The sequence below is a fragment of the Apteryx mantelli genome, chromosome 8 (genome assembly GCF_036417845.1).
Source record: "Apteryx mantelli isolate bAptMan1 chromosome 8, bAptMan1.hap1, whole genome shotgun sequence".
Classification (NCBI taxonomy): domain Eukaryota; kingdom Metazoa; phylum Chordata; class Aves; order Apterygiformes; family Apterygidae; genus Apteryx; species Apteryx mantelli.
In genome coordinates this window covers 32,219,135-32,237,554 of record NC_089985.1, presented here as the reverse complement: position 1 = coordinate 32,237,554, position 18,420 = coordinate 32,219,135, and the positions used below count along the sequence as shown (strand labels likewise).

The 18,420-nt window shown below is 38.8% G+C and overlaps 1 protein-coding gene across 5 annotated transcripts in view; it reads right to left on the bottom strand.

The window, feature by feature from the left end:
- The window catches only part of MAST2 (microtubule associated serine/threonine kinase 2), a 206,279-nt gene that overhangs the window by 40,125 nt on the left and 147,734 nt on the right, over positions 1–18,420 (bottom strand). For 4 of the 5 annotated variants that reach the window (XM_067301167.1, XM_067301169.1, XM_067301171.1 and 1 more), the window contains 3 exons: positions 13,860–14,014; positions 4,988–5,063; positions 3,552–3,761 (listed from right to left, as the gene is read on the bottom strand). In XM_067301167.1, coding sequence (XP_067157268.1) covers positions 3,552–3,761; positions 4,988–5,063; positions 13,860–14,014 — 441 coding nt within the window. The remainder of the gene's footprint in view (positions 1–3,551; positions 3,762–4,987; positions 5,064–13,859; positions 14,015–18,420) is intronic. The other variant, XM_067301168.1, reaches the window with a different exon arrangement.

Genomic DNA, 18,420 nt, shown 5'->3' with positions numbered 1-18,420 from the left:
ATGGAGCAGAGTACAGGGTTATAAAACCAAACACAACTTGTAACAGCCACTCAGCCATCATCTCCGCGCGGCGCTGCTGCCCCAGGAGCCCCAGGAGAGCTGCCTCGTCCCGCCGCCCCCTCTCGCAGGACAGCCCGGCCATCTCCGCCGACGCTCGCTCGCAGCCGATCGCGATCGCAGGGTCCCAAAATCACGGGTTATATAGCCAAGTGCCGTCTGCTGCTCCCAGGCGCTGCCGCCTGCTGCCTAATTAGCCGCTGCCGGTGACGAGACACTCGTCTGAAGGGTGCTGGGGTCATGGCAGGGCTCCCCCCCGCTGCCGCCCCCGGCGGGGAGGCGCGAGAAGCCCTCGGGCGCGAGAACCCCGCTGCCATTCCCGCGCGCCCGAGCCCTTCCCAGCCGCCGGGTACGGGAGGCAGCGGCGGCTGATTTACCAGCCGATTCCCCCATCTGAAAGCCCCATCCGTCACCAAGTGTAGCTACTGGGGCATGAAATTAAAATCACTGTCCTCCCCTGGGGTTCAGCAGGGCCAATAACTGGGATATGCAAGTCACTACGCTGCAATCGAGCTAATATACCAACGGAAACCAAAACACGAGAACCGCGAGGCCAAGCTCCAATAAATTTACACTTAGGCTCTTGTTAAGAAAGCAATTGCAATCAGAATATCAATTTTCCAAAGTGCGGTATCAGTCAACATAGTACGATACTAACACCTTCCCCCTTCTCTTTTGTTCTCTGTACAGCAACACCTGTAATCCTTCATTTCCCTACCTCCAAAGAACCTGCATCAAAGCCATTAAATCTCTTTTGACTAGATATATCTCGTCTTTGTCATTCAGTCAATTCCACCAAGTAATCATAAGTATTCAGGAAACTCAGCCACATAATCATCAGGCTATAACCTCATTTTTCCAGGAATCCTAGCTCCTATCCCATCCCCTGACCCCATCCCCACAGTAAAAGATAAAGAATCAACTGTCATATATCCTTTACAGAAGAACTTTATGTTATTTTTCAGTATTTGTACTTTAAATGTAAAGTGTAACATTCAAGTTCATGTTTTTCAAAATAAGGAAAATCTATTAAATTCACTTGTACTTCAGGATCATTTCAACGATGCAATAAGCACTAGGTTTTTCTGGCTAAAAGACAATACTTCACGCTCACAAACAGGAGAAATGATCTCATTTGCCATAACTAATGAGGTTTTTTGGTATTTAAAAACTTTAAAAAGCTTTCTGACCTGGTATATTTAAACAGTTCATTATTTACATAACCAATTACTCTGTTTTATGGAGACACTTTCACAACATAAAGTAGCTTTAATTTGCAACATATTAAATTGAGTTTTCTTTCTATGGTTTGAAATGACTGTGCGAGTTTAGCTTGTTACCAAATGTTAGGATGAACATGTTGAAGAAAGGAATTTCAATAGAGTCGATTCTTATAAAGGAAAACTATATGAAAATCTGCATATACTTCCCTTCCCGACAGTTACTGCCCTGCTGCCACTCATTTCCTTATTCACCAAAAAATCACCTGCCCGATCCTTCTGTATCTTATAAAACAAACTTCTTGTGTTTCAGGTTAGTCCCCAAAAAGAAATATTATTGCCAATTTCTACACGTTTAATCTGAAATGCCCCATTGTTTCCTTTTAAAACACAGCATAAATGGGAAACACAAATTGGCAAGCAGGGGAAAAAAGGAGTCTTTAAATAACAGAACAGAAAAAAAAAGACAAAGAACTATGATAGGAAAGAGAAAAACAAATGAAAAAGATGTGGAAAGAAGTCTCTGGCGTTCCTACGTTGTCTTTAATTTCTTTGTCCTCATCCCTCCCACCCTGTTCTGCCTCCTTTATCTTTCTAAGCTTTCCTTTTAGTTGTCTCTGGCTCACCTTACCTCCTAGAGAAAATCAATTAAATTTAAGAACTGACCCCTCTCCCACCCCGAGCCTGCAGGAGATGCCAAGGAGGAAGGGTCAAGGCAACTCCTGAACATCAATCACTGAGCAAGCACAGAGGTGATCACTGCACCTTATCTAGGACCAGCTCAATGGCATCTTTCCCTGTGCTCAGAAGTACAATGAACATAGGAGGAAAGAGAAAAGGACATGTAAGCAGGTGCATTTTGAGGGTTTTTTTCTGAGGGAAAGAGGAGAGAAAAGGAAATGGGGTTTTGTTTTGTCTTTTTTTAATCAAAACATCATTGCTCTGCTACTTTGGGGATACCCAAAACGCAATGCACTACTGAAATGCATCCACAGTGGTTATTGGTATGTCAGAGGCAGACAACCATAAAAGCCCCCCAGAGATGTACCCTACCTCAGTATAGTCCGCATCCCGGGAGAACACCACAAAAATAAACATGAGGCGTTTTTCTCTTATGCATAGCAAGTATCAAAAAATTTACACCCATGCTCATATAAATGGAGTAGCCAAAGATTTTAGCCGATACAAGGGAAGATTTTGAGCTTTTGGCAAATCTTTTTAATATGATCATAATATATTAATATTTATATTCACTTGCCATTTTCTAATGGCTGGATGGAGGGGCAGAGATGTACAAACTAGTGCAATTCACACCAGTGGGTTAGCAAACCGATTGATGACATATAAACACATAAATTAAAATAGATTAAAAACCACCAAGAAGCATTTCAGGTGCTCTGCTTCTAAGTCTCTCACTGATATTTGTGACCTGAGACCATGATCTTTAGAAATGCTGTATTTTCAGCTTGCTATCACCTTCAATCAAAGCCAAGGATTAGGAAGATGTACCTAAACCAAGGTCTGGACTCAGCAACAAGTAGGACTCTCCACTGACTCTTTGCAACAGCTACAATATATTCTAGCAACACTGCATCCTGTTTTCAGTTAAATTTGTTCTCAGTCAAACTGCATTAACTTACAGAATAGGACAGTAGGCACTTGCACAGAACTAAGGACATTAAATTCTAAGGGATTTTTTGAATTTAATATTATTTTCATTTTAAAGGAAAAGAGTGATTTTTAATGAGCAGTTGAAGCGTACTGAGTACGCATTAAAGTTGTGCCCTCTTGTGTATTTTCATATGCTTTGAACACCACAAAACACATCAAAGTACTAAAAAAGAAACAGAACTGAATTAAGTTCAGCTCAAGAAACTCTTTATGAAAAATTTATAGCAACACTACAAACCATGATGTTTTCACTTCTTGAAGGCACTATTGTAATTAATAAGTCATTCAGAGTCCTGAAGTACATGAAAGAAAGTTCAGTAATTTCCTTCATCTGAATGAACCCAATTCTCCTAAGTGGTAAAGACTGCCTTTGAGTTACTCATATGCATATTTGACTTGTGTACAAACAAAGTACACAGGTGAAGTGACTTGCTCAAATCCACCCATGGTAGACCAACAGCAGACAGGAACTCAGGTCTCTTGACACCACCACCCGCTGCCCTTCCCCTGGAGTCTGTGCTGTCTCTCCTAAAATCAAAGCTCTGGCTTATTGTTTCAAGTTTCAATCAAAATAATATATTCTACTTTCCAGGGAGCACTTACATCCTGGAGAAGTTTCTCCAAGTTTTCCTGCAGCTCATAAAAGTACCGAGAAGTAATAAGACCTTCACGTGATTTATCTAGGCAGTCTCTGGCCAGTTCAATTACTTGGTGATGAATGAAACTTAGGACCCCATCTGCTAATTGCAGCACATTCTCAGGAGCATTAGAGGCAATGAACTCAGCCAGCCGTTCCTCCATCTGCGCCGTGGCCTAAGAGGAAGGAATAAACAGGTTACTTTTTAAATATCACTGTCCCAGAACTTAAACACCAACAGGGAGGGTGCTTAAGTAACATATTTTAAATTCCAAAATGCACTAGTTTCAAAAAAATGTTCCAAAACTTAATGATATTGTTTTACTTAGAATAAAAATAATATGCCATAGGCAAAAGCTATGTTCACAGGATCCAGCGACACAAATTAATCAGAACGCACTTGTTGAAAATGCAAGTGACCATAAAAACATCCCGGCTCTGAGTCTGTACTCTTATCCTGGAGACCCAGGGAAGGACATAAGACATTAAGCAGTTTTCAGAACTTTGAGGCAAGACTATGAATCCTGAAAATCATTGTTAATGCCCTAAGCAATAGACACATGGCATTTCTGTCACTGTAAGTCCTGATAGCCTGTCACCAGAAACTTATATTTTTGTGACTTCAAAATTCAACTTTTTGAAAACCTATTTTCACTGCAGATCACTTTAGCATCAAAATCATTTACTTTTCTGAAAACCTAAATCTATCTTCATTGTTTCCGTGGTACCAAAAGTCCCGGTGGCATACCTTGCTTTTGAATGACTTTAAAAGAGAACTTTGTGTTTCCAATATGAAAATGTAAAGCCTACCAAAACCAAAAAAGTTCGGATCAGTATAAAGCAAATTTAATGCAATTATACAAAGAACACTGGGCGGATGTTATTCAACGTATTTTTAAATTACTGTTTGAAATAGCTTTGTAAAGTATATACGAAGTTTAGCTTTTTTAAGTGTATATGAAACTAAGCAAATTATCCTTTTTCCAACCTTGATCTGCTTCAGTATTTAAAGCAAAAATCAAGGATTATTGCAAAATATAAGGAGACCCTGGCCTCAAACAATAACATTTATATTGAGCAGCCAGAGCATGGCTCTTGTTCTCATTCCTACACACATTTGGCATGCCCAAAAAAGACATGAGAAATTTAATAAATATGAAATACATACACAAATACACTAAGCTTTTCACACACTTCTACCTGAATCTCGCTACACATTCAATCTATTTTTTCTACTGCAAAATTAACATATGAAGTAGAGAGGACAGCTTCAAACTCTCAGCAAACTGCATTGCTTGGAAATCAGAGCTAAGATATGGGAACCTTCCCCAATAGTTATTACAAATTAACTGAGTTTTGTCACAAGTTCATTGACTGCATTATTAAAAAAGTGATTCCTTACCTTTGGAAACCTTTCTTTGTACACATGATTCATCATTATTATTTCACTGTCAAAGGAAATTGGGGAGCGACCCGGGCTGGAGAAGAAAAGAAAATACATTATCATTTGACAGCTGTCATATCAAAACTCTCAAAAATCCAGTGCTGGTCATAATGCTGCCACATTGATGGTAGCCCTTCCGAGGCTTTGACTTCACTTAAGTAATGGGCATATTCTGAACTTCAGAGAAAATCTTAGCAAGAAAAGACAGTTTATAGCCTTCCAAAAGTCACAGTTAACTCATCAGAAACTGCTAACACTTCTGTCTTCACACGAACTCAGGCAAAGAACATGCTTATTTTCAGTGAATGCAAGACCTAGCCATGTCAACATGTTAAAACCATTGCATTTGTTATGTTATTTCCCACGTGTTCTCTTACTGCCCTCCAGGGTGGTGGCAGGAGACATGTGCAGGAAGAACTAACAGTATCACTAGAGTCTGTAGGGCCAGAAAGGAGCAGAGTAAAATGAAACAAGGAACTTGAGGTGACTTGCTTTCCTTTGCCTGAAAAACACCAAACTACAGTAGGGAAACCTGAACAGTGCTATTCAGTTAAAAATAATATATATAAATACCACAAGCAATAGGAACAGAATACTTCTCTGGATTACACCACAGATGCACGTGCACAGATGCACACTGAAAAACAGGGCACTTAATCTTGAGAAGCTGCACTTATATTACTGTCTGGGTAATTTTAAAAGACGACTTGCATCTAATTGCATCACATCTGACGGCATGCAAAGCTCTGACTCATTCTGTCACAGAGGAGAGCCTGAGCGAGGTAATGCAGAAAATCCCTAGCGACACGATCACTTACGGCATCCCATTTTTCTGGCTGCATTGTTTTAATATTCAACGCAAGCAAGGGCTTCAATTATGCGACATACCACATGATTATTGTCTTTATGATTTTAAGAGTACTACATATTGCTAAAAATATTTTCTCTAAGTCAAAATATGTAATTTTATCTTGAATCAATTCAGACATATTTGAAAACTTTCTTGTGAGGGATGAAATGAATCTCTTTGAGTGGAATAAATACATTTTAAACTCTGACTGCATTAAAGCTACTACTCAGCTTCTAACCTATTTAAAGGCAAAACATTTTTTCAGGAACATATATTTACAATTCAGAGAAAATTTAACTCACTGGCTCACAGAGGATAGCAATAACCATCCCTTTTCATGCAAGGTGCTGGAATTCCATGGATAATGCTGTGTCCTGTTTTTATTAAGCTTTATCCCTCAGCTTGAGAAAACGCACTTCAGATTATCTCTCTTATTGAACTCTTATGTTAAAGGAGAAAATAAACTGATTTTGATGTTCAGTGGTTATTCATACCAAGCCAAAACACATTTGCATTAACATTTTTTTTGTTAGGCGAATATATCCATTAGCATGGTGGATAGCTATTTTTAATCAAGGAAAATTTTCCTAATAAAGAAACTTACATTTATATTCATATGTAATGTATGAGAGAGAATAAAAACAAGAGCAAGAACATTTAAATATAAAGAGCTATTGATACCATGAAGGTGTTATAGAAAATTAAATATCCCATTCAGAGACAAGCATCCCCACCTAGCCTGCTATGTTTATCCCTCTTTCTTTAAGACCATACACACTGACACAGACACATGGCATTTGTTTACTGGTAGTTCATCTGGAGATGAAGAATTTGATAGAGAGTTATTGAAGAATTTATTTTTCTGTAACGAATTATTTCCTTGTATGATTTAAGCGAGGTATAAATTACAAGGATATATGAACCCTTTGGTCCTGACTCCAGAAATACATAGGCCCATACATCCTTCCTTCTAGCACTAAAGTAGTCCTCCTAAAATTTCTGCATGCTTAAGTATTTGCTGTCTTAGGGCTATAATAAAACATGAGCTTCCCCCTCGCCGCAAGACTCTGTATTTAGATGAACGCAGGAAGCTCAGCGCTCTGCCGAAGCCGGGCTGCTTGGGCTGTCCTGCCAGCACATCCCGTGGTTCCCGAAGGGCAGCCACAGTGACTGTTTTTCCAATTCTGAAACAAAGTAATTCTTATTTTCTTTGTACAAGAGTCTACTAATTAGTGAGAAAATAAACACTTTTAATAACTCAGCTTTCTTGGGCATTGGCTGTTTTCTCGCTCATCTTTAAAATTGATTAATGCCTCTTTTTACCACCTATAATGACAGAGCATTCGAGCAACTCAGGATAAAACCTGGGATCAAGGTTCATATTATCACTCTAAATAAAATTCTCCCAATATAACACGTCAAGTTAAATATCTAGCTGACTACAGCAAGACTGCAACATAATATACTGCACCGTAATCTTTTATATCGAGCTTTAGCCTGGGAAACTACAGCAGTAATTATATGGATAACTGACTAACTAACCAAAGGCTAGCTGCCAGACACTACTGGTTATTTTTTAATGCCTTTGAGAAAAAAGAGCCAGGACTGGGTAGATAACTGGATGCCACTTAGGGACAATGTAAGGGAGTTTAAAAATAAGAAAAAAGGAGTTCCAGTGTATTTTATTGGCATGACAGCTTTTTGAAATGCAAAAGCTTTACACATCTATATAACACAAACAATTTCACATATAGTGCTAAAACAGTCTATCATTTCCAGCTTCACAAAGGAACACATTATTTTCTGTAAGGCAGAGGACACACACTGTGCACGTGCGTAACATTTCAAGACAAAAAGCGGGTTTCTACCGTCTCTTTTCTTGTTGTAGATGGGTAGGTCAAAGACACGATTATTGGCAGTGAGTTTTTCATTTCAGCAGAGCAGACATTAGAAGAATAGTATCTGTCCCCTTAAGCTTAACAGCAGAATGAAAAACTACCCTCTCTTCTTCTCCTTCCTCACCCTCCCTCCGCTTTATGAAATTACGTGGTAGTAGCCCTTCAGTGACACATCTCTCTCACAAAGGTTTCTAGATTTCAACTTGTCAAAACTCATGTATCTTTATCTGATGCTATAAAGTGAAAATAGCTAACACACAGCTCTGTTTCAAGGAGTAACATTTACATTAATAAATTAAATCCTACAAAATCTAGTTTAACTGTGATTAAATAAAACCGGGATGTTCATGAATACGTAATTTTTCTTTCACTGTGACAGTTGCATTTATTAGAAAAATGTAGCTAAAAGCCCTGTTTCTCCTCTCTGGTTTACCCCCTCACAGGAAGGTTTCATTAGGATGTATGTACAGCATATTTCAAAAGTCAGTGTCCACGGGAAAATTAAAACTATAGGCCTTTATCTTTAGTCATTTCCAGACACACAAAATAAGGAATTTTAACACTATAGTGCTGAAGTTGCATAAAGCAGAAACTAAGTCAAACCTTCTGCCGAAGGTAAGTGAGCAGAGAATCAGTCTTCCTCTTTCCCTGAGAATTAAACATATCAGTATCTGACCTCAGAAAAACTGCATCAGTACTAGGAAAAAGTCAGAAAACTCCCCTTGGAAAAAGAGAAGGTAAAGCAGAAGCAAACATGGCCAAGCTACATCTGTTGACCAAACTGCAGAGCAGACCAACAGGATTCAGTGCTGCACAAAGACCACAAGAGCAATCAGCTTCAGGGCCTAATCCTGGTTCCAGACAAGGCAACGACCAAATGAGAACTGAGCTGAGTAGAGCAGAATTCATCTCCTAAATTCTGAATTTAAACAACATGCACAGTGCTAGTGAAATAGAGTTGCCCAGAGAATTACAGAAATATATGCAACAGAGAAAAAAATGCAGAAAATTAAATGTGCAACTCTAGATTTTTTTTCAGTATTTATTCCTGAATCCTTCTTCCTGCATAACTGTAAGCAAGCAGCACAGAAAGTCCACACCAGGCAGTTATTCTAGTGCTGTCAGAAAAAAGGAAATCTGAGGCAAAGTGGAATATACAATAATTGTTCCACTGTGAGACTTTTTTTGGACCAGGTGAGCAGACTGGAACAGCATGAGGCTTTCCTCACCAAGCACCTTGAAAAGTCATTTCTGAGTTTGCAATAGCGTGAACCTGTTTACATATTTTTGGATCTTTTATTCATTCTGCAAACACTGAACCCCCAGTTACCTTTAGTCTGTGGACAAATATTATCTGCAATTGCCTTTGTATAGCTGAATTGTTTTCCACGAGCCTTTCTTTATACTAGGAGTGATTTTCTTACAAATGTGAATGAGGATTTAATATATAGCTGAGAGAACATTAAGGGAAAGAGAATGTATTTCAATCAAAATCACTTTGAAAGCAAGGACTAATTATATTTTTCTACAGACTTACACTGGGACTGCAACTAGCTCTTTCCAATGCTACAGAATTTTTAATGCATGCCAACAAAGACTGGGATTGCTTTAGACAGAAAACACAATAAAGTTAAAGTAATGGGCAGTACAGAGGGCAAATAAGAATACATATTTCTTCCTTATAATAGAAAACCATGAGGATGTTGAGTGAAACTGAAAGTTAATACATTTAGAATTGATCATTTTGAAGAATTTCTCTTTTAAATGAAGTGCACAGAATTTGCTGTCTTGAGAGAACAGAGAGACCAACATTATCTCCAAAATAGTTAGAATGTATTTTCGTAAGAAAGATAAGCTCTTATGCTTCAGAATATAGAACTATTACCCTTCTCTGCTGAGTCAGTAGCGGCCTGAACCAGCACTCAGCCGAGAGTACGGCATGCTCCTCCACAGCTTGCGGCGAACATCACTGTCTGGAGGCAGGAGCATAAAGTGATGAAACCACCAAGATTACTCGAGAAGTTAAATCTCATGCTTAAGTGCACTAAGATGAGAGAGCTCTACAACTTGTAGGACCAAATTTCAAGATAACAGTGGACTATGTGGGTCACCAGTGTGGTTTCGCACCACCTATTCGTTGTTCCCATCTTGGATACTTGATTGTGAAAAGTCTTTTTTTTGGTACTGGTATTCTCTAGGAAATGCCTCTGTATCTTAATGACAAGATCTAGCACATCTAAAGTCAGGTTGGTGAATTGCATTTAACAAGCGCTACCCAGCAAAGAGATGAAGGAGCATATCTGATTAAGGAAGATCTCATCCACTTCAACTATATAAAAATTCACTGCTACGATCTCCAATCTTTTTTCCCTAGATAGTATCACCCTGATATGCGAAGAAAGATCAAGAAAAATGGGCAGATTAGTGGGTAGAGCGAATGTATAAAGGCAACACTTGATGAAGTCTTTATTAGTTAATCCTGCTTTTATCTCAGAGGTCCTCCACACATTCCCATTTGTTAGCAACTCCTAACGGATGACAAGTGAAGAGGACTGGGACAGGGTGGAGGGCAGCACCGTTCTAACAAACCGAGCAATGATGCCAACCTTCGTGAGAGAATTTCCTCTCTTCCTGCATCTTACTCCTGGGAGAAAAGATGTTTTTCAGGTAAAGCCCAGGATTGTTCTAAAAGAAGTGAACTAGAGCACAGGCTTCTCCCTGTTGGTTAATGACTTGAACATCACATTGCAAAAAGAAAAAACAGTTGAGATATGGTACTTAGGAACTCTCTCTCCAGGTAATAATAAGCAAATATGCTCTTCTACTGAAGATGCACTGTAAGCACCAAAACGTATCTGATGGGGTCGATCACAGAAGGTCAGGTCTTCCGTTTAACAGGTGAAGACTGGTGCTTTCGGAGATGGATGAGAGAACTGTCTCCTGGCACCAGCAACCAGCTTTATAAACACACCACAATTTTGGATTCCAGAGTTGGTTTCAGGCCACCTCCTTTCCCCTGGCACAGGAAAGCAGCTGGAAAAGAACAACTACCATTTCTTTGGTGTAGTAAAGGTTACTTTACAAAAGCGCTCTTTTGAAAATGGGAGATTGCTTCCTCATCCCATAGCAATTTTCATGGGAGATTTGCAAGGGACAAAATTAGGTGAAAAAAAGAATGTGGCTTTCCTGTGTTCAATACCTTACTGTTTCTGTCACAAGCAGAGGAACTGTCAGTGAAACACATTAAAAAAAAGGTAACTTCTTTGTCCCCAAAACCAGGTCATGAATTTTCAAATTTAAATCTCTCCAGAGCCTCAGCTTTTTTAATCACAGAGAGGATACAGACCCTCAGAGGGAACATTTTCTGCCTCATCTGGGGAAACTCAAGCAAGGCCTGATGATTTAAGTGGTGAGCATCTTCAGCCCCACTGGCCAAACACCTCAAGCAATAGAGGTGCCACAAACATGTCAGTGTGTATCAGCCAGCGCTCTACTCTCCATGACTAAACGCTTTGTTACCATTTTCATCCAACTTGATCATTAAGTCTGTTCTGTACGAAGTTCTTTAATATTCATTTGCAGCTAGATATTAGAAAATGGTAGGCTGCTACTCAGAGAAGTAGATTTTTTCCACAAGTTTACATCTAGGCAATACCCTTCTCTATCTAGGAGCATAAAAGAATGATCTGATACTTCTAGTAAACTCTTAGGTTGCAGAAGCCCTCAAAAAACAGCAAATCTCAGCATGTGACAGGGACATCTGAAAACACCAATTCTCTTTTCATAAAAAGAGAGCTAACATTGCAGTCAAAGTATGGAAAACAAATATATGTTAATAATCAGTCATAAATATCAGATCATCTTTTAAATTACAAAACTGTGACCGCCAATTAAGGAAAGCTTGCCTGATGTATTTTGTTCATCAATTTTTCATTAAAGCTGGTTAAATACAGGACCATTAAATGTTTATGAAAATACCACATTTTTAGGAAATTCCTGCTTAATTTTCAGCATAGCAACTACTCAGACTTTTTTTTTTTATTTTAATTAAGTAAAAATATCATCTTACCAAGGGAGCTAACTCTATCGTGTCAGCAAAAAAAAAAGCAAGCTGAGCAGTGAATAAGGTCTGGTTTTCATATATTTTAATATTAATTTGTTTTTGAGGACATGTTACTCTCTGTCAAAGTGGTAATTACTTCTGCAAATATTAATAAGTCAGTCCAACCAATTTTCTTTTTTGAGGTGCAACGGCTAGTATGTATGCCTGGTAGTGGTGGGGCTGCTTTAGAGTCACACAGCATCACAGAACTCCAAGCAATAAGCAAAGAAGTGAAGAACAAATCAGGCCTAATTAAAAATTATTTAGTCATTTCATTCTAAGTTTTGGAATACTAATAAGGCTGACCATTATCACACTGAAAGCCAGAGAGAGCTAGAGAACTAGAGAAAGCATTCAGGAGAGAAAGAAGATTTACCACATATTCATATGACACACTAAATTAATCTAGTCTTGCCAGAAATTATAAACCTACTATATGAAAATTCTGCTTTTAAAGTGACTCACAGAGGTAAAATTCTCAACAAGTTGATAATCCATGTTAATAAGAAAAAACAAAATTAGGATCTTCATTTTATTGTTTACATCATTCTTACATTAGCAATAGTGTTTTACACTTCATTATGCCAGCAGTAATACATCTGTGTTAGAAAGGACAATAATTACTTTAGTGACATGTTGTCTACCTACAGTAGCTGTTGTCTATAATGAATTAGTGTTACTAAAATGACATTAATCAGCGATAGCCAGTGTTAAGAGTAACAGCAACAGGACTGAAGTAGGACTATCATTCAGAGGCTTGAACAGTTTAGTCCAAATCATATAACTAATCTCTCACTACATGCCAAGTTGTAGAGATCACAGGCTAAGTGTGCTGCTACCTACAGGACTTACCTGCTCCTGTAGATTACTGTGTAACTACACTTAGCAGATCCATATGCAATTACCATGCAACCTGCACTGTGGTTTAGAACACACAAATAATTACAAATAATGATGAAAGGTCAGCCCTGCCATGACATAATACTCATCATGCATTTAAATGGTTATCTTGAGCCTATTTCACTTGATTCTATTAGAAATCCCAACCTACGTCCTGATTCAGTACTTTCAGCTGGCAGAGTTTCTGGATCTTGTCCAGTGATTTAAAGGTGATATCAACCTCTAATACCCTCTCAGACGAGAGGCCTAAGGGAGATTTCACCTCCTTACCCCATGCATGTGAAAATCCCTTCTGTTTCATAAGATGCTGTAGGAGGTATACATCTCTAGACTTTCATTTGCTTGGCACAGCACTAAAAGCATAGCATAACTTAAGGCTTTTGCCATGACACAGAAAGGTTTGTCTATTTTGTTTTGTTTGTTTGTTTTTTAAATAATTAAGTGTTGCAGAGACGTGCAAGAAAGGTGAAGTTCTAGTTGCTTTCTATTTTTATGTATGGAAAAGGAACAGCACAAGGAAATAACCCCTGGATAGCTATCTTTGAGCAACAAGTTTTCTAAAGCAACAATAAAAATTATTCAACTGCTAATGCAGGAAAACTGTTTTCAGCGCTATTACAAAATTGCTCTTGGGTGTTCATGCAATTCTACTTAAGGCTTTGACTTCATCTACTCTAGTTTCATACTCCTTCAGAAGCAGTTCTGGAAAAGTTATTAATAGTGACTGCAATCATTTCCTTTATTAATGCAGCAAAATTCCCAGAAGAAACTTCAGGGAATGAAATCCACACCCTACAGATTTAGTCTGTGATGCTTTTGGATCACTGCTTTATGGAGTTATGGTGAAGACATAAAAACAGACTATGCTAACCATTTTGCAACTCAAATCCTCAATGTCATATCTAAAAAAAAAAAAAATCCTTTCTGATGAGGCAAGGTGGGGTAAATATCGACTAAAATAATTCTAAAAACATGTAAGGAAACAACTACAAATTACTATCCTTAGAACTGAAAGCACACATAAAAATGCAATACACGTGCAGTACCTTAAAAATCCAACCAGCACCCCCTGAAGCTCACCTGAGACTGCGAGATCGAGGCCTCAAGGCTGGAGAGTGGCGCCCTTCCTCATCAGTGATGCTCTCAGTACTGAAATGCTTTGTCAGGAAATGAAGTTCGTCTGCCGTGGGCTGAAAGGGCAGCTGGTGCAGCTTCTCCTGAGATGAGCATGATGACTGAGTACAGAAAAAAATACAGAAAAGAAATGCACTAAACGCATGCATAGGGGTCAGCTAATGAATGGAAGAGGAACGGATTCTGCCAGACACTGCACACTCCAGCAGAAAAGAAAGCTACTTATCAGACCAGGCGCCTCTTTTTACCGTTCTCATGAGGCCAAACCAACCCTTACAGACAGTGGCAGAGCTGGTGAGACTGGGACAACTTTGGGAGCAGACGGAGGGACCGTTACATCTCCTTCTGGAACGATTACAGCCAATCACGAAGATGATTTACGACAAGGAGATGGGAAGAAGGCACATTCGGAGCAGCGCTGCTCTGCAAAGGACTAGGAGGTTCCTGGAGTGGTGAGCAACTTTCTTTCCTTTTCCCTCATGCTCTCTCAGCTCAGGAGTTTCACTGGCATGCAGAATGCTATGGAGCTGTGTAGGCAGGGCAGTTGTTACTGATTATCGGCTCTCGTTGGAAATTGCTACTGTAAAAGGTCTGGATTTCACTTCTCCCTTTCTTTACCCACAGACTTCTTCTCTAGTCAAGCAGGCAATAATACTATGAATGTAGCTGACTTTGCAGAGTTGTGAGATGAACAGTTTCCTCTGTTTAGCTGTTACAAAGAGTTAAACAGTTTATTCATCTTTAAGTAGGCTGACGCACTTATATAACATGTGTCCTGGGATAACAACAGACCTTAAACAGATTTAACTCTTGAACCTCAAGAAAACTGAGGTTAAAACAAACCTGTGCGGGAAGTGTGAACAGAAATTTGAGTAAGAAACTGAATATGGGGTCTTCATGGGGAAAAAGTCATAGGTCACCTAAAGAATGGAGTTTTTCCTGTGTTTTTTTTTTTTAATACCCTTTGCCATCTTACAAAATTAATATGATGTATTATGTCAGGACAAATTAAGAAATATCTTTCTTTTTTTCTTTCTTTTTTTTTTTTTTTTAAACACAGCAGCACCAAATAACACCAGCGGGCCTGATGAAAAATGCAATCCTAATCCAAGTGCCAAAGCTCCCTATCATTCTGATGAAATTAATTGCATATAATTTTCAAGTGGAAAAACTTATCTTTTTGTTACAATAACCCTCACTCAAACTGGAAAGCAGAGAGTCCTAGTACCAGAAGTATCAATACGAGGAAATTATGCATGATTTAAAATGAATGACCCTCAGCTAGCATGCTTTTCTAGACTTGCTATTGGTGGCCTTTGAAAAAGAAAGCTAACAAGTATGGCCAAGCAGGGAAAGTCAAATGCTGACAAGACTGTTCACCAAGTCCTGCATCTTTGTAATGCTGATAGCAAAGAGAACATATTTTGTAATCTGCTAAACCAGCTGTATCCAAATTTGTCAAGAAAGTAACAGCTACACTTGAACTGCAAAAAAAGCAAGCAGAGTGCTGTAAATCCCAGTACCTTACACAGAGTCTTATCCCTATAGAATCTTAGCCAAGGTGGAGATGGAGAACTGAATGTGAGCACTTATAAACCTACAGGCCATATCCTTTGATAAAAATATAATTGGCTTCAGAGCTCAGATCCTCTCCTTCTGCATTGTGCAGAGGTATTTACAGAGAAGAAAGCCCTTGAAAGTCTTAAAACATGCACAAAATCCCCAACCATGGTTGGAACTAGGAGCCACCACTTGCTACATCTTCCTTCAGGCAGCTCTAGGTACAGGGATCATGTTGGAAAGTCATCTCCAGCACAGAGTCCCCAGGGTGACAATTATCCAGATGGTAGTTCAGCTGACACTGGTCTAATCCACACTGAAGCCAAGACGGAGAATCTGAGTATTTGATAGCCACTTAGCCCATAGCTATTCTGCTGTGCACTCTGCTTATGCCAAATAAATGAAAGACTCGCTCTTTGTATTACAGAATTATGCAAGCCTCTTTGATCACCTAGCTTATACACTAAGAGTGGGAAGAACCACCTGCTTATGCAAAAACAGCAGCAATTTTCAAGGAGAAGATGTGTCAGACGGCATCTCAGCCACACTAAGTAACAGGAATGCTGCAACAGACCAAGAAGTACTAAAGACGCTCTCTTACAAAGTACTGCAGTAACAGGTGCTCAAGCTCTGGCATTACAAATGCTCTCTTATTCAAAACAAAATTGAACTCAAGCTACCACATTAAGAAGAGTTGGCACACACCAAGTTACTAATATCAAGAGTTAGAAGAAAAAAATTGACGTTCTAGAAAAAGCCTCAAAACCTTTTTGCCTTCCAACAGCAAAATTGCTGGGGAAACAACTTTAAGTATTAGCCAACTTATGGATGACCCACCAAAATCCTCCTTCCGCTTTCTCTCCTTAAAAGCAATCAGATCATAAAGTTTATAATTCCAGGGAATAATTAAGGAGAGCCCTGAAGATATAGACCATGAGGAGAAATGGTCTTTCCTCTGCCAGAGGGCTTCTCTAGCAGCCTTAAGGCATACAACCTTTCACTGAAGCAGCAGGAGACCAAAGCACTTCTGCATTATTGATTTTTAAGTAATCACACCACAGAATTCAATCTTCGCACAAGATTAATACAAACATCCCCCTGGTGTCTTAATTACACAGAATTAGCCAACTCATCTCAAGTAAAAGCTAATACTACAATAGCTTATACATTAATTCTGAATCTAGAAAATAAATAGAAAATTCAATGTTTAAAAATAATTGTCTATTATTCCATTCAACTGACTGTTCTCCATTCATCTAACTTGAAAGAAGGTCTTCTCCAGCTTTCTCAGTGTTGGTCTGATGAGATGCATGTGATCTTCATGATTTATATGAAAAGTGGCAGCAGATGTATTTTTGAAAATTGGCATCTGGGTCACCTCTCTTTCAGAAGGGAAAGATAAAACAGGAATTATATAGGTTTCCACTGACCTTAGAATAGCTAAGTGTCTTGATTTGTTTAGCTGCTTGATACAGTAGCTGATCTTTGAGCACAGAGATGCAGGTCAACTCTAACTGCCACACAGAAATTCAGGCAGCAGAACAGAGGCTTTAGTTGATATCATTCTTTTTGATATTTCACTTCCTTCTGGTACACACAGCAGAAAGAAGGTCTACTGGCTTCCTTGCTTTAAAAAGAAACGTAATCCAGAGGACCAAACTCACTGAATGGAAGCCCAAAATTCCCCTATGTTCTCATCTGTGGCATTAATTCCTTGTGTCCTTTTGACAAGCCCCTTTATGATTCACTTCAGTTTTAAAGTCTGCACAGGAATAATAATACCTATCAACTTCAGAGGTGTTATTCAGATCAATTGAAATTAATTCTAATTTATTAAACACTAGGACAATGTAAATGCCATAGAAGAGTTGTAAGTAGGACTGGCTTAGAAAAGTTAATGATTCCAAGAATTACTTCAGTACTTACTAAACAGCACTTTTCAGTGTATTTCTGAGATTGTAAAACTGGATGAGCAAACGGACAAGAGATGACATTCGGCCATTTAGAAAAAAAGTCTTGGAAGTACAGGTTTTAATATAACTATTTACTGTACAATGGTGAATTCAGATCTACCTGTGACTATCACCTCATGATTCTTATTATACCATTCTGTTTTCTGTTGCTTACAACCATACAACACTTGCACCATTTGCACTGAAGCTTTCTATGTGATGCGTCTGTCTCAGAATTGGGTTGTTTTTGGAAAAGTTTTGATGTGATTTAGCTGTTTCTGGGAACACGGAAAGAAAAGAATATGCTTTCTTCCCCACATCAGAAAAACTTGTCTAAAAGATTTTTATTGTTGTTACTTTTGCTCTCTCCATGGATATCTACCCAAAGACTGGTCAAACTACAAACTCTTGGAAACCTACTCATCACACATGCTGACGGAGAACTTTCACGCTGTTGGCAGTTTGGTTTCTGGCAGTGTCATCTTCACATGCATTTTGGAACCTCTCACAGTGACTACCAACAATCAGACTATTCTGATGTCATCCCTACAGAAAGTAATCATACGTGCTCCAAGATCTCATAGCTTGTACACAGAAGAGGAATTGGCCATGGCTCATGCCCATAAGGATTTAACTTAAAATAAAGGCAAAAGCAGAGCTCCTTTTCAATGGTTGCTCTCAGGTGCTTTAATATATAATATTGCTTGGCACTGAAACCAAGAGCACCTTTTCCATGTTGCTAATGAACTCTCTGCACTTCACACACACATTTCTCCTACAGGAGACAGAAGCCAGGTGACTTGATTTCAAAGGAGACCAAAAAGAAAAAGGAAAAAAGGAAAAAGACTGTGGAATTCGTGCAAACTACAGTCTCAAGAATGTGTCTGAACATATGAAACAACACTGAGGATACTAACATTGCACAGTCAGATTCTAATCATATCAATTTACACCTAAATCAGTGGAAACTTTTGACTCCAATCACTTCTCCTCAT